Source organism: Phascolarctos cinereus, unplaced genomic scaffold (genome assembly GCF_003287225.1).
Source record: "Phascolarctos cinereus isolate Bilbo 61053 unplaced genomic scaffold, phaCin_HiC Scaffold_5;HRSCAF=322, whole genome shotgun sequence".
NCBI classification, from domain to species: Eukaryota; Metazoa; Chordata; class Mammalia; order Diprotodontia; family Phascolarctidae; genus Phascolarctos; species Phascolarctos cinereus.
In genome coordinates, this window is record NW_027555958.1 from 311,128,992 (window position 1) to 311,144,758 (window position 15,767).

Consider the following 15,767-nt stretch of genomic DNA (forward strand, 5'->3'; position numbering starts at 1 on the left):
TTCCTTAAAGGGAACTGATATTGTGCAATCATACTTAATACTACATCCTTTCCAATCCGCTCTTTTAGAAATACTGAAATTTTATTTTCTTTTAGCGTTTTTGCCAAAAGTCCTTGGTTTCATCTCTATTCAGTTCTATCCCTTAGCAGAGAGAGAAAACCTTGTCAGTACTTAACACCTAGGCAACAATACCCTGGTCTGAAGTTCTCCCGATGCATTCTTTTTGAAGGCCTAACAAATTTCTAAAGGCAGAGAGGCCTGATCATCTTTGGAAGGAGTCTCCCTGAAATTGGTTGAGGTTATGATCAAAGAACCCCTTTGATTAATTAATTTTAAAAAAGCATCCCTTGAGGTCACCCTTGATTAGGCCGAAAGGAGAATCCATAGAGAAAATGGCTAAAAATGCTTTTAGGAAAAAGATTCTTTAGCGTGACTGAAAAGTTACTATTCTTTTTAATGAATTAAAAAACTATTCATTAAACTTTGTCTGATTGAATCTTGATTATGAAAATTTGTCTTTATTCTTTACCCTATAAAATTGTGGTTTAGAAATGGCATCAGAAGAGAGATTTTCAAGGTGAGATGGAGCTGTCCCTTTGGATTTTCTCTTTGAGCAGAGTTGCACTTAATAATTTAATTAATACATTTGTGTATGGAGAGTACTGAATTTTTTTCCCACAGTTTCCTTTATTTCCTCTAATTCATTCTCTAATTGATTTGTCCTTTATTAGAACCAACTGTAACTTTTACCAGCTGCATCCATTTTGCTACATGGTAGGTCTTTAAAGTTCGCTTCTATTTAAGTTTCTTGGCCATTTGAGGACTAACTATGATCCAGGTTATATTTGTGGGACCATTAATAATACTCACATAACAAGGGGTGGTAATGGCCATGGATATTTATAAATTCATAGCCCTGATTGCTGATAGATCCCCCACCTTCCTCTCTGAGGTTCCTTCTTCCTCTGACTGTTCAGTTATATGATAGAGGCCTAGTTTGGGACAGAATGTAGAAAGAAAAGGCTAGTCATGAAAGCCAAGCAGTCTGTCAGTGACTTCTAAACATTTAGTTAACTTTTGGGTTAGTTCCAATAGAGACACCATGTGGACTTTTGTTAAAAGTTTAGCTGTTTCCTTGTACAATAGTTACGCTGGCTCCATTAATTTTTACTAATTCTGTTATCTCCGTTTTCTAGAATACCATAAAAATAGACAATCTTATATACACTAAATGTTCTCAACAGTGGGAACTGTTTGGAAGGGTCATCCTTAGTATAAAAGTTTTATTTAATTAAGAACTTACAAATTTTGTGGCTATAATGATTGCATATGAAAACTACTAGTGTGCTCTTTGGTGGGGTCAGAATGCAGTTCAATTCTCCCACTCCCATATTTTAAGCAGACAGAACAGTCAGACTTTCAATGTGTGGATGTCACCAGAAGTATACAGTGAATTTCCAGGTTTCATAAATAATCATACATAGCCTATGGGTTTCCTGAGGATGCCAGGACAGAGCTATACATATCAACAATCCTGCTACCTGTCCTTTTTTTCCCCGGGGAATAAAAGGAAGTTCCTAATCAGCTCACAGGGTTTTCCAAAGTTTCCTGCTTTCTGTGACTCAAGTCATTTCACCATGGCCCCTGAGAATAAGTGCAGCTGGGCCAAAGGATGAATCCCAGACCTGCTCCACAAGAGTTACAGTAACTAAAGGACCTAGTAGTCAGAACAGATAGACAAAGTAAATTAAAAGTACATTTTATAAAGAAGCAGATAATAGTTCCCACTTTTTAGGGTACAACAGGACCAGAACACCTAAAGGCTAAGTATAAACCAAATGGTTCAGTCCTATAATCCTACTTAGCTCCTTTGTTCCCTGCATCCTCACAGTGCCTAGATTTAGAAACTTATCGCTGCCTGAAGGAGCAAGTTACTCATAATTGGAGGAACAGTGTGGGATTTTGTTAAATATTTGGATGCTTCCTCATACTTAGAACTATTATAGGGTCAATATTACTTAAAACAAGAGGCAGCAGAAGTGATAGAAATATATATATACATCTCCTGAAACATTTTATTATTGAAGTTAGATTCTGTGATACAAGGATTTATCAAGCATTCAGTTTTTTTCCACTTTTGGAAAACTCTAATAATGCTTCAGTAGCTGAATTAGACACGTTTATAACAATATAGACACAAAATAGTGAGTGGATTGGCTGATTAACATTTCTTATAAGGAAGGATAGGGCACACATAGTCAGACATTGACTTTTGGTAGACTTTTTTAAAAGTACATTTTTATTGATAATCTTTTGGTTTTACACCACCTAAATTTTCCCCTGTATCCCTTTTCCTCTCTCTCCCAGATAGCTATCCTGTATGACAAAGAATTTTTTTTAAGGGAAAAGAGAATAGAAGAGGAAAAAATCAGCAAAACCAATCAATACATAAAAAAAAAAATCTGACATCATTTTCAAAGTTCCATACCCATGGACTTCCCATCTCTGCAAAATAATGGGGGAAATGTCTTCTATCTCTTTTTTTGAGCCATGTGTGTTCTTTTTAATTTGCAGCATTCACTTTTGATTATCTTGTGGTAGTTGTTCTTACTATTTACATTGCTGTACTCATTGTTTTCCTGGTTGTCCTGACTTCACTTTGCATCAATTCATGTTTTCCTATGCATCCTTCAGTCATCACATTCATCATTACTTACAAGACAGTCATATTCCTGTTCCATCCACGTTCCACAATTTATTTAGCCATTCCTCAGTCAACGGATCCAGTTCTTCACTACCACAAAAAATGGTACTTTAAATATTTTTGTGTACATGGGAACTTTCTTGTTGTCAATGACCTCCTTGGAATATAGTCCTAGTAGGGGAATCTCTGGGTCAAAGGGTATGGATGCTTTAGTTACTTTATTCAAATAATTCCGACTTGCTTTCCAAAACTTTTGGCAGGATTTTATCTAAAATAGCTTCTTCCCCAAGATGGCTTCCACAAAATAAAGCCAGTTTCTTTTTCTCATCCAAATGAGTAGGTTTTGTGTTGTTGGTTTTTCTTTTCTTTTTTAATAGTTCTTGAATGTGTTTTGAGAAAATATAACCTCCAAATATAGTTTGATTTTTTTTTCAAACTATACCATTTAGTACTTAAGTGGAGATGTTTTATGTGATATATTTTAGATTTCTAAGGAAGTATTTATTATTTAAACAAAAGTTAATTTTGCCAACTGATCAACCTAAATTATTTTTGAGCAGCAGGATCCCAGAGCATATTTTGTCAAAACAAGATGTTCAGTTAAATTTCCAATCAACATGCAGCCTCTTGTCTCCTTAGATATTAACCCCAACTGGCCTGATGACTCTGGACCACAAGGAGAGAATATTTCCTTAGATCCCTCCATTCGCCTTAAGGTTGAGAAGCTGGAGATGGTAAACACTTCTAAATTTCTTTTTTCTCCTTCTAAATAAAAAATATTAATTTCTTAAAAGTTTATTTATTTGTAAAAATTGAATGCTTATTTATTATTATCATTATCATTGTTATGTGTGTGATAATGCATTTCTCTAATGGTTTATAGTTTACAAAGCACTTTGATATTATTTTTTCATTTTATACTCATACAGCCCAATGAGAGCGATAAGGCACACTGTTAAACCCATTTTATTTTATTTTGCCTTTTTTTTTTTCGTGAGGTAATCAGGGTTAAGTGACTTGCTCAGGGTCACACATCTAGTAAGTGTCAAGTGTTGGAGGCTGGATTTGAACTCAGGTCCTCCTGACTTCAAGGTCAGAGCTCTATTCACTACACCACATAGCTGCCCGTTAAACCCATTTTAATATGTAGTTAGCAAACTGAGACTCAAAGAGAGTTGCCGGCAGGCTTCAGCCCTGAGGTCACTGAAGTCACTGCTACATTCACATTTGGAGATACTAGTTTACAGGAGATCATTGTGCAAATGATGATCAACTGTTAAAGATTTAGCTACTCTGATCAATGATCAATGATCCAAGATAGTACTCATGATGAAAAATACTGTTCACTTCCATGGAGAGAACTGATGAACTCTGAGGGCAGATTGACATATAATTTTTAAACTTCCTTAATTTTTTTCTCTTTTTTCTCAACATGGCTAATATGGAAATATGTTTTGCGTGATTTCATGTGTATAGTTGATATCATATTGCTTGCCTTTTCAATAAGTGGGGGGAGGGGAGGGAGGAAGAAAATTTGGAACTTAATTTTTAAAAAAAGAATGTTAAAGACAGATGCAAGTCCAGGTGCACTGGGGAGGGGGGGAGTAGGGGGAAGGGGGGATATGGCCTGAAATGCAGGCTTAAAAAAAGAAAAAAAATGTTAAAAATAAATTTTACAATTTTTAAAAAAGAAAATGAGTAGGGGGAAATAAAAGAATATACCACTTCACTGAGAGCATAGGTTGTGTAGTGGAATAGAAAGTCAATCTAGGGGTCAAGAAGACCTGGGTTCAAGTGTTGCCTCTAACATACTTAACCCCAGGTCATTAAATCTCTCTTTTCCTTAAGTAACTATATGACTAAGTGCTGCTCTGTAGTTTCCATACTATGAGTTACCAATAAAGTAAGGATTCTTGATGCCTTATTTTTTTTTTTACCACTATTATTTAATCAAAATCAACTATCCTTTGAGAGTTGTCACTATTAAAGATAGTCAATGACACAATAATGGGATCGGGAGGTGGACAAGCTGCCTCTGTCCACTGTAGAAAAATAGCCCAATTCTGGGCATATGGGTAGCATCCAATCAATCTTTGATGACTGATGTGCATGAGCCATAAATAAATATTCTTTGTAGTTATTCAGTGGTTTGGTTGAATTAAATCTCTTTAAACTGCAAACCAAAGTTAGCTGAAAATCAAGATGACAAAGAGAAACCAATCCTGGTGTGGAAAATTAATAAACAGAAAGAAGTAATATTAAAAGAAACTTTTTTAAAAAGGAAGCTAAATTTTAAAGAGGGAAAATAATCTTATGATCACAAAGTCTGAGGGAATTGTGAAGCACAGAATGAGATAAAAAGGCACAAAGTCATCCTGAGAAAGAGAAACCTACTGAGAAAATTTATGCGAGCAGGAATCTGAGATCACAGAGAAAATGAAAGGCAGAAAAAAAACCCTTAGAACTGTTAAGTAGGGAAGTAAGCTTGTGACAGAACAGACAAGGAAAATAGCCCATTCATTGTTGTTTTTAACAAAATGGACAGTGTCAGAATCATTCACTTAACTGCCTTCCTCCACTCTTATGTGAAAATGTTTTCTTTTTTATTTAGTCCAAGAGAGAAGGCAAATGCCTCATTGGGATCCATAGTGTTCATTCCTGTCTCCATTCCCTTGCTCATTCCTAGCCTGCCCTCTTTGCCTTCCTTTATTCTTGTCCAAATCCTTCCTGTCTTGTACTTTTGAGTCTATTTTTTCTGAACCCTTCTTGTACTTAGCCTGCTCAACTTAGTACTAGACTATATACTGTGTTGTATTGCTTTCTGTTGTATAATTAAGCTTGTCTTGCTAATTAGATTATAAACTCCTAAAGTTGTGCTTAGAGATTGAGCCTGGACCTAAGATTTCAGTAATGTATAAAACTCTTTTTTTCCGTTGCAGGTTAGCGTGTTCTCTGCAATTTATAGTCTTCCATATTTGCCTAGAGCACTGACAGATAACTTGCCTAAGGTCACACAGTCAGTAAGTGTCAGAGGCAAGACTTGAACCCAGACCTTCCTGGCGCTAAGATTTAGTTCCCTATTTGCTATGCCAAGTTGCCTCTGTCTACTATAGATACGACAACACAGTTCTGGGCGCATAAGTAATGTCCCCAAAATCTTGGACAATTGACAGAAATGAGGGAACCACAAATAGATATTTCTTGGGTTTATTCGATGGATTGGTTGATTTGATCATTTAACACATCTGCTTTCCATTTATGCAATTATTCCATTCATAGGATATGCTATATCCTGTGCCAACCACTCTCCCCTTTTTAACATGTCATTATGATATAAAATTTAAAAAAAATTTTTTTAGTGGAAAGATAAAGTAGAATTTCTGCCACAATAGAAAGCAATCTGAGACCATCTGTTCTGTTTTTCTGTACCATACATTTCATGATTTCTCCCCACTAAGATTTCTTTGCTTTATGAATGCTGAAAGGTTGTGTCACCTTACAAAATGCATCCCTAAAAATTAATCTTTCTTCAGCTATTCCTAGAGCAGTCAATGTAATGATGTCAGTCAATAAACATTTATTAAGCACTTACTAGATGCCAGATACTGTGCTAAGCACTAATATCAACGTCTTTGCCATTAGATGATGGTTTTTCTACTTCAGTTGTTACCTGGTAGATCAGATTTTATTACCCATTATACACACACTCTGCAGATAAGATCAGCGTGATAAATTATTTGCTCTTTATTTTGTTGTACAGGTAACATAAAAACTCTAAATTCTCAAGATGTGTAACACGGATGAAAATATATATCCTATTTGATTGTCAGACATACAATTTATGATTTTAAAAAAGTTAAGTAAATAAATTTTAATCTAAATAAGCTAATGTGATGATAAAGTCTTGCAAGGAAAAAAGCTGTTGGCTAGCTATGTGGCTGTTAAGTAATGAGGCCAGTCAAATAGAAGAGATTTTTAAGGAGAAGAGAGGTGAGGATTTGAGCAAAGGAAATTAAATTGCCTATCAAGGCAACATGTTATACATTTCCACTTATGGTAGAATGTATAGAGAGAATCCAGATGTATTGAAAAGTGATTTCTAACAGCTCTTCTGATATAAAGCAAGTCATTTTTTATTTCCTGATCTGCAAAATGATGGTACCACTACCTCTTCAAATGAACATTCTGAGAATTATTTTGTGCCTATGCAGGCTCAAAAGTGACATCACCATCACCATCTTATGTACATTCCAGATGATTTAAAATATGTCCTGTTGCCCTATTTGATCCATATAATAAGCCTGTGATGTAAGTAGGATGAAGCATATCTAATAAAGAGTACTTGGTGGTTGGTCCTTACAAAAAGGAAAGGGATATCTTAGACCTGATCCATCCCTATTATTGTACCTGAGGAGTATCCTCTGGGACCCAGATGCCATTTCCCTGATATTTACTCTACCTGTGCTGTTTCTTTCACATTTGAAAAAAGGCTTCACTGAGCAATAGTTTACCCAGTTTCTGATGGCAGCTGCTGTTGCTGATTAACCCCCTTTATGTTTTAGGTTGGATGGTTGTCAGTAGTATTTTAAGAAAATAATATTTTCTTAATCATTCATTTGGGCTTGTGGAAACATTAAAGGCACTCATCCAGTAGAAAATTGCATTTTTTCCCCTTAAATATAGAATAATAATTTATCATTCAAGGCTTTATTTAAATCTTCTTGTTTTGTCAAAACTCAGATTGATTGATCTGATTTATTTTTTAGCTTTATTGAATTACCGTTTTCTACCTTGAATGTAATATACTCAATTCACCTATTACAAAACATATTCCTTTAGGGCACATAACCTTCTGTACAGCTATTATATTAAGTTCAGGGCTAGTGTAATTTGTACTGTAGTTGATTAAATTGTGGAGGTTCATTCTCATCACACACACACACACACACACACAAAACATATCAAGCAGAATATGTCATGACCAATGACCACACTTGGCGTAAAAGTTTGTAAGCAAGAACAAGTATTAGAAAATTAAATAATTCTGATCATTTTCAGATTTCTTTTGTCAACTTTAACTTTATTTTGTTTGTTTTTAAATAACTGAAGCCTGTGTACTTTAAGTATTCTTGTCTTTTGTGAACAATGTGCTCGAATTATGTTGTGTGGATGAATTACATATTTCCCATTAAGGATCTAGTCCCAGTCACTATCTTCTTAGAATGACATGTCAGCAAAGCTTATAGTCTTATATTTGGACAAATGATTCTCTGTGTGTGTGTGTGTGTGTGTGTACACTTCACTAATAGGATCTTTAATTAATGTGTTTTTTAAGTTTCTTTTTTTTTCTTAGTTCAGATAGTAGTCCACATTCAGTAAAACATAGGTAATGGATTGTCACTAAAATTCTAACTGAGGTTCAGTCTTTTCTGATTGAAAAACTGGTTAAACCAATTATCCTGATATAGCTTCTTATATTACACTATTCTATAAAATGTAAGTGATCAAAATGAAAATAATAATAGCTAAAATTATATAATACTTTAAGATTTGCAGAATACTTTACACAAATTATCCCAATCAATCCTCATAATAACCCTGTGCATTAAATGTTTCTATTCTCCCCATTTCAGAGATGAGGAAATTGAAGCTTAGAAAAGTTTGAGAATCTTACCAGTGGTTCCTTGATTATGTAGCTGGCTATTAACAGGAATGTGTTGAACCCAGCTCTCTCCTGATTCTTGGTCCAGCAGTCTTTCCACTTTATCATATTGCCTTTCATCACATGATCACTAAATATATTGGGGTATTAAATTAACTTATACATAAGGTTCAAATATTTTCATTATCAAACACTCAGTATGTATCAGGCATTTGTTAGTTTTTAGATATGCAAAGACAAAAATAAAAGCTCCTGCCTAGAAGGAACGTACATTCTACTGGAGAGTTGATACAACCATGGGATTGTATTGTTGTTTTTATTTTAAAAAAGAAAGAAAAAAAAATTTACATGATAACAGCAAATTGTACATAATAGTTTTGTAGTTTCATGTGTAATCTTTTTTTATTATGCTGTGTTATGGAAATGCTTATCTTATCCCATAAATTAAAAATAAAGAAAAAATTAAATGCTTCTTAGTAATTCTAATATTTATTCTTTGTAATTGATATTAACGGCCTGGTTAGAAAAGTAGCCTTCTCCCTTAGGGTATAGCATGTTTACAGAGTTTATCTGATATTTATCTGATTTAAATGAGTTTATCTGATTAGCTAACTGCTTCTTCCTATTAATGATAAGAATTTAGCAAACATTTCTTAAGAGCTTTGTGTACAAGCACTAGGTACTGAGTATACAAAGACAAAAAAAAAAAATAAACAAGTCCAGCATTCTACCAGGCAGGGCAGGAGTGGGGGCTGGAGGGAGGATACAAAATACATATAGATAAGTAAATGTAAGTTAAGTTAAAGAAAGGGGAAAGAGAGAGCATTAATATCTGAGGGAGGGAGAGGAAGGAAAGATCAGGGAAGTCTTTATAGAAAGTGGTACCTGGTGGCAGCTGCGTGGCACAGTGGATAGAGTACTGGCCCTAGAGTGAGAAACCCGACTTAAAATCCAGCCTTGACACTTACCAGCTGTGTGACCCTGGGCAAGTCACTTAACCCTATTGCCTAGCCAAAAAATAAAAAAAAAAAAGGAAAGAAAGTGGTACCTGATTTGAAACTTGAAGGAGGATTAAGCTTCTGAGAGGGATTGGTTAGGGAAGGGAGTACATTCATTTACAAATACACAGAGATACCAAATGGAATGTCTAGTTTAGGGACAGCTAATAATAATCCAGTTTGTCTGGAACATAAAGATGTAAATGAGAAAAGTGTGAGATACTTAACTAGAAGGGTATGTTGGAGCCCAGTTCAATTCCAGTTTATTTTTATTTTATTCTAGATGCAAAAGGGAGCCTAGCTTTTAATATGAGTTCATCATACTCAGACTTTTGACTGAGGAAGATTATTTCTACCTCTGTGTGGAAGACAGATTAGAGAGACTGGAAGTAGGAATATCAGTAAAGAGGCTTAACAGTCATACAGGTGAAGGAGAGGGCATGGTCAATGACAATTCCAAGGTTACCAGACTGTACAACTGGTGGATAGTACTAGGGAAATTTGGATGAAGATTTAGGAGAAAAAATGATGAACTGTGTTTTGAACATACTGAGTATAAGCTGATATGCCATCTAGACAGAGAGGTCCAGCAAGAAATTTGTGAGGGGGGGACTAATGTTCTTTAGCGATGAATATGGTATTGTGGAGTACAATCCGGCTGTATATTGTCACCTTATTTATCATATTTTCAGAGTACATCATGCAAAATGCCAAGCTGGACGAATCAGAAGCCAGAATTATGGTGGCCAGGAGAAACATCAACAGTCTCAGATATGCAGATGTTACCACTCTGCTGGCAGAAAGTGAAAAGGAATAAAGAAGTCTCTTGAGAAGATGAAAGGAGAGTGTAAAAGCTGGTTTGAAGCTTAATATTAAAAAAAAAAAAACCCTAAGATTGTGGCAAGTGTTCTCATCACTTCCTGGCACATAGATGGAGAAGGAATGGAGGCAGCAGCAGATTTTCATGTTTTGGGGCTCAAAGGTCACTGCAGACGGTGACTGCAACCATGAAATTAAAAGACACTTGCTTCGTGGAAGGAAAGCTGTGGCAACTCTGGACAGCATACTAAAAAGCAGGGACATTACCTTGCTGACACAGGTCCATATAGTCAAAGCTATGTTTTTTCCAATAGTATTGTGTGGTTGAGTGTTGGACTATAAGGAAAGCTGAGTACCATAGAACCTACTCCTTTGAATTGTGCTGGAAAAGACTTTTGAGAGTCCCTTGGACAGCAAGGAATCCAAATCAGTCAGTATTTACAGAAATTAATTCAGACTATTCCCTGGAAAGTCAAATACTGGAGCTGAAGCTTAAATACGTTGGCCATATAATGAGAAGACTGACTCACTGGAAAAGACCCTAATGTTGGGAAAGAATGAAGGCAAAAAGGAAAGGGGATGTCAGAGGATGAAACGAATAGGTAGTATCATGGAAGGAACAAACACGAGCTTGGACAGACTTCTGGAGTTAATGGAGGATAGAAGGGCCTGAGGTGCTATTGGTCCATGAGGTCACAAAGAACCTGAGATAACTGTACAACTGAACAACAACAACAGTTTTGTGTTTTGTACAATGCAGTGTATCTTGTATTGAGTAATAAAGAGTAATTTTATTGACATTCTGGGGTAGTCTTGTAGAAAATGTTTTTTTCTGTTTTCTTTCCTTATCTTGCATGGTCACATTTTCTTGCTGCCCTTCTTTTACCTTCATATATAATTTTGTAAAACAAAGGAGTCATTTGTCCTTGGGGCTATAAATTTTGTTTTGGCCAGAAAGCGCAGGTTTAGGGAAAAAAATTATTTGGAAACTCAGAAAGTAAATATTTGATGGACAGTTAATCCACAAGGGGCAAGCCGAGTTGATTCACCCATCTATCTTATTCATCACTCTGGTCACGGCACCTCCTATTGATTTCTGTATTGGCTAATAAAATGAAGCTATAATGATAGGGTTTTATTCTGTGGTGTGAAGATGTGAAAATTTTTCTCTTTTTCTTCCAGGCCCTGAATTACCTTGGTATTCAGCCCACTGAGGAGGAGCACAAGACCCTGAGGCAGCAGGTGCAGATAGACTCTAGGGGAACTGTGTCTTTTGGAGGTACTGTCTGGCCTATAGCTCTGAATCACAGTGTGGAAACTAGTTAAGAAGCATTTTTATTGAAATGTCTTACCCTCCCGCCATTTAGAGTTACAAGCACTATCTCAGGCTCTGCGATCAATAATATAACAACACAACCTTAACTCATTTGTAAGGCAGGCATCATCTTAGGACCAAGAAGCTGATGTAATTGGTTAGAAGGTACACCATGCATTCCTTTTCGCATTCAGCCCAGAAAGTGAAATGTTTTCATATTTTGCTAGAGGTGTCATGGCATATTGGCTAGAACCTTGGCGTTGGTTCAAATCTTGGATCTGGGTTCAAATCTCACCTCCAGCACTTATTTACTGTGTATTCCAGTGAAAAGGATTTAACCTTTACGTGCCTCATGCATCTTGAATCTTACCTAGTAAATAACAGATGGGTTATGATCTATGAAAGATGTTGTCTGTCACATCAGAAGCTAGTTACCACTCTCCCTCTCATGCTGATGAAATCATAGATTCTGATACACACACATACACTTCTGTTTACTAACACGTGTGTATGTATACACACATGCACATACATATGTGTATTATGTATGTTCTCCCCACCCTCATATATATGCATATATACGTACTGTATACACAGATACATGTGTCTATATAAATAGATGCATGTACATGTGTTTGAAGATATATATGTATATACACACATACACACACACGTACACGTGTGCACATTTGTAAGGGAAAAAAGTTCCCAAGAGACCTTCATTTTTGCTCAGAGATCAGATATTCATTAACAAATATCTTATTAAGCACCTACAATGTGCAAGAGACAGTACTAAGCGATGATAAGGACATAGAAATTAAAAAGACATGGTCCCTATTTTTAGGGAACTCAGCAATTGGAATCCCCCCATATTATGCCTTCCAGCAGCCCCATAAATTGTATCACTCCACTTGATTTCAGAAAGAGCTCTCTGTATAACTGAGAGAGTTTAGAGAGTTAGAGGGTTTTGTTTCTTTGTTTGAATTCCTACAAAAGCAATGTTACATATCAAATTGTTCAATGTCTCTGATTTCTTTATAATTTTTTTACACATTCAAAATACAATTTTATTTCACACTTGAGAGCTCTGTTGTTTGCAGGTTCTATGTCAAAGAAGTGGTAGAATTTAGAAATATTTATACTAAATAACCTTTGAGTTTGGTGAAAATAAATAGAGGCTAGAGGCTAAATCCACATTTTGGGGTTATTGATTTGGTTTGGTTTGTCTGCTAATTTCTAAATCAAGATTATATTTAGTTTGTCTTCTCAATACCTTTCTCAAGTTCTAAAACCTATTAAAAGGCTTAATTAAAGCATAATACTATGTAGTTCTAAAACATTAGGGAGAAGTATATTAAATTCAGCTTTGTTAACAGGAGCTCTGTACCATTCTAGATTTTGTCCAGGTTTCCAGAGAACTATTCCGCTTACAGCTGAATGAAGTAGGCGTTGGGCAAAAATCCACAATGCTTGATGCCCGTGAAATTTCCCATTTATTAGACGCACAGGTAGAGTATATACTCTATGTGATTTTCTAATTTGCAGTTAATTAATAGTAGATCATTATCAGTATGAGTGTTATAATTATTCTAAATTTCTATATTAATATTTTTAATGTAAGTAAAACAATGCAAAATTACTTAAATGTCTGATTTCTTTTCTAGTTCTTTAAGTATACACATTTGAAATACAGTTTTATTCCACGGTTGTGTTGAAAGCTGTTTTCAGGGAGGTTATCAAAGAAGTAAGATAACTTGAGAACATTGACATTGTACTATTGAAACTATAGATCTTATTAATGATAGTCATCATCATAGCTAGTAGTTATATAGAACTTAGTTATCAAAATACGTTATAAATATTATTTCATTTGATCTTCAGAATAACCCTGGGTAGTAGGAGATATGAGGAAACTGAAGCAGGCAGAGGTTAAGTGACTTGCCCAGGGTCACATAGCTAGTAAGTGTCTAAGGTCAGATTTGAACTTAGGTCTTCCTAACTTCAAGGCCCAATGCTGTATGCACTGTGCCACTTAGGTGCCTCCTTTATAGCTGACTCCCTATATTGGGGGAGAGTGGGGTGGAAGGTGCTAATTTGAAGCTAAGAAAATCCTTGGTGAATTGATGACCAGCCATCATGAAACAAAGTGGGCTTTGTCCTGTGGGAATAAGAATGTCAATGACCTATTTTCAAAATGCATTAACTGTTTAAAATCAGGCTGTAATCCTTGACAAATTCTTATTTGAATGCAGTGAATTACATTGAGTATGACTATGACTGGAGAATTGCTTTCATGCATACAGTAGGTGGCTCTTAAAAGAATATCTAGTCCTTCCTACATTAGGACACTCAGTCATCACTCAAACTCTCCTAGCATTAAATGGAGAGGAATCAAACTGCAGGAGCCCAGTTTTTCTTCCTGCTAGGCATCTTTTCATGCCTTCAATTCAGCAACAATAACAAAAAAATATTAAGTGTCGAAGGGCCCTTTTTCACCACTGTCTAATACTTCTGGCTGCCATGGTACCCAGTTTGTGAGGAAAGACAAAGGTGTTTGAGGGACTGGCCAATTGCCAGGGGAGCAGAACACTTAACTGTAGTTTGATCTGTAAACAGAGCTTTCTTTGTGGTTTCACAGTACCACTGATGTTCCAAAGAGTGAGCCTAGAAATTCCTTCCCATCCCTAGGATTTTAGGTCAGACAAGGGTATGTTCAGTCTCCTGTACTTTGATAGCAAAAAGGAAGTGCTAATGATAATTATTGAAAATTTTCCTCTATGCCAGTGATTTCCTGCTTCTGATAAAAATGATACACCAGAGTTGTTAGATTGTTTTATTGAGACCTCACTTCATCTTAGCCTTACAACCATCACCAAAAGATGGAGGATATTCTCCAATTGTTCTTCTGGAATAATATTCATAGCACCTCTTCCTGTTTATGAATCACCCCATGAAAATGGCAAATGTCCTCTCTAGCCTTTTTGTTCTGAGGTGCTGTTCTGTTTATTACCTGAAGAGTAACAATCCAGGATGGTTGAGAGTCTTTTGGAAAGAGCATTGGAAAAGAGAGATGCTGGATCACTGCCTGCTGTACCCCTTATTAGTAGTTCAATAAGCAAAAAAGGAAAGATAATCCAAGGGCTTATTAATTCATTAATTAAATATGCAATATTTGTCAAACACTGTGCTGAGGGGGATGTAAAGATGGATAAGCTCTGGTTCTGTCCTCATGTAGCTGATATCTAAGGTAGGCCTTATGGGATTTAATATAGGCCTGTTGGATTTCAACAGAAAGAATTGGGAAGGAAAGGTGGTAGAGGAGAACTAGCAAAAATGAAGAAATAGAATAGTCTGAAGACTATATAAGAGATGGTGAGAGTTCAGTTTAGTTGGAGGGTAGAGTAGGTGTAGGCAGTAGTGAAAAATAAGACTGCACAGTGGTTTGGGGGATATTAGGATTAGGAGTCAATGTACTGTCATTCTGGTTCCCACTAAAAGGCATGTTGCCCAAATCACTTACTTTATTATGTGCCTCATTTTCTCTGTTTGTAGAATTTAGAGATTGGGCCATGATTCATAATTCTCCTTCCAAATGTAAAATGCCAAATTCTTGATCCTGTTCCCTTTTACCCTTTTCCTGTGATCTATGATTTTATCCAGCAGGCAATGGAATTTTAATGTAACAGAACATCGCTGTAAGATAATTTATTTGGTGTCAATGTGATATCCTAGACTTGGGAGAAGGGAAAGTTTGGAGGAAGAAAGCCAAATTAGGAAGCAATCCCAATAGTCCAAATGCATTACTAAGAGCCTGGACTAGAGAGCTTGCATCTAAAAGAGAAAGAAAGGGATGGATAGATTTGAGAGAAACTGCCAACAAAGAATTGAAATGACTTGGGCCAGAGTCGAGATGGTAGAGTAGAGGTGGCAACCTAGCTCAACTTCCCCAACAACTTTAAAATACCACGTCAAATCAAGTTATGGAGCGGCATAGACAACCAAAGGTTGGAGTAAGACATTTTTCCAGCCCAAGACAACTTAGGAGGTCAGCAGGAAAGATCTGTGACACTGGGGTGGGGGCCATCCTGGAGTGCACATAATGGCAACACCAGCAGTGGGCCTTGGAGGCGGGAACAGTGGTGGCAGCTACTTTGGGAGCTCTTAGCCCAGATTCAGTAAGAGAGTCAGAAAACTTAGAAAGACATCACAGGGGACATTTTGCTGGTATTGGGACCAGGACCTCCTACTGTTTGGCAACTTTATTGCCCA

The 15,767-nt window shown here is 36.2% G+C and overlaps 1 protein-coding gene across 1 annotated transcript in view; it reads left to right on the forward strand.

The window, feature by feature from the left end:
* The window catches only part of STXBP4 (syntaxin binding protein 4), a 223,629-nt gene that overhangs the window by 61,540 nt on the left and 146,322 nt on the right, over nucleotides 1–15,767 (forward strand). Inside the window, 3 exon segments of the mRNA XM_020991942.2 lie at nucleotides 3,344–3,438; nucleotides 11,366–11,462; nucleotides 12,894–13,006. Of these exon segments, the coding sequence (XP_020847601.1) occupies nucleotides 3,344–3,438; nucleotides 11,366–11,462; nucleotides 12,894–13,006 (305 nt within the window).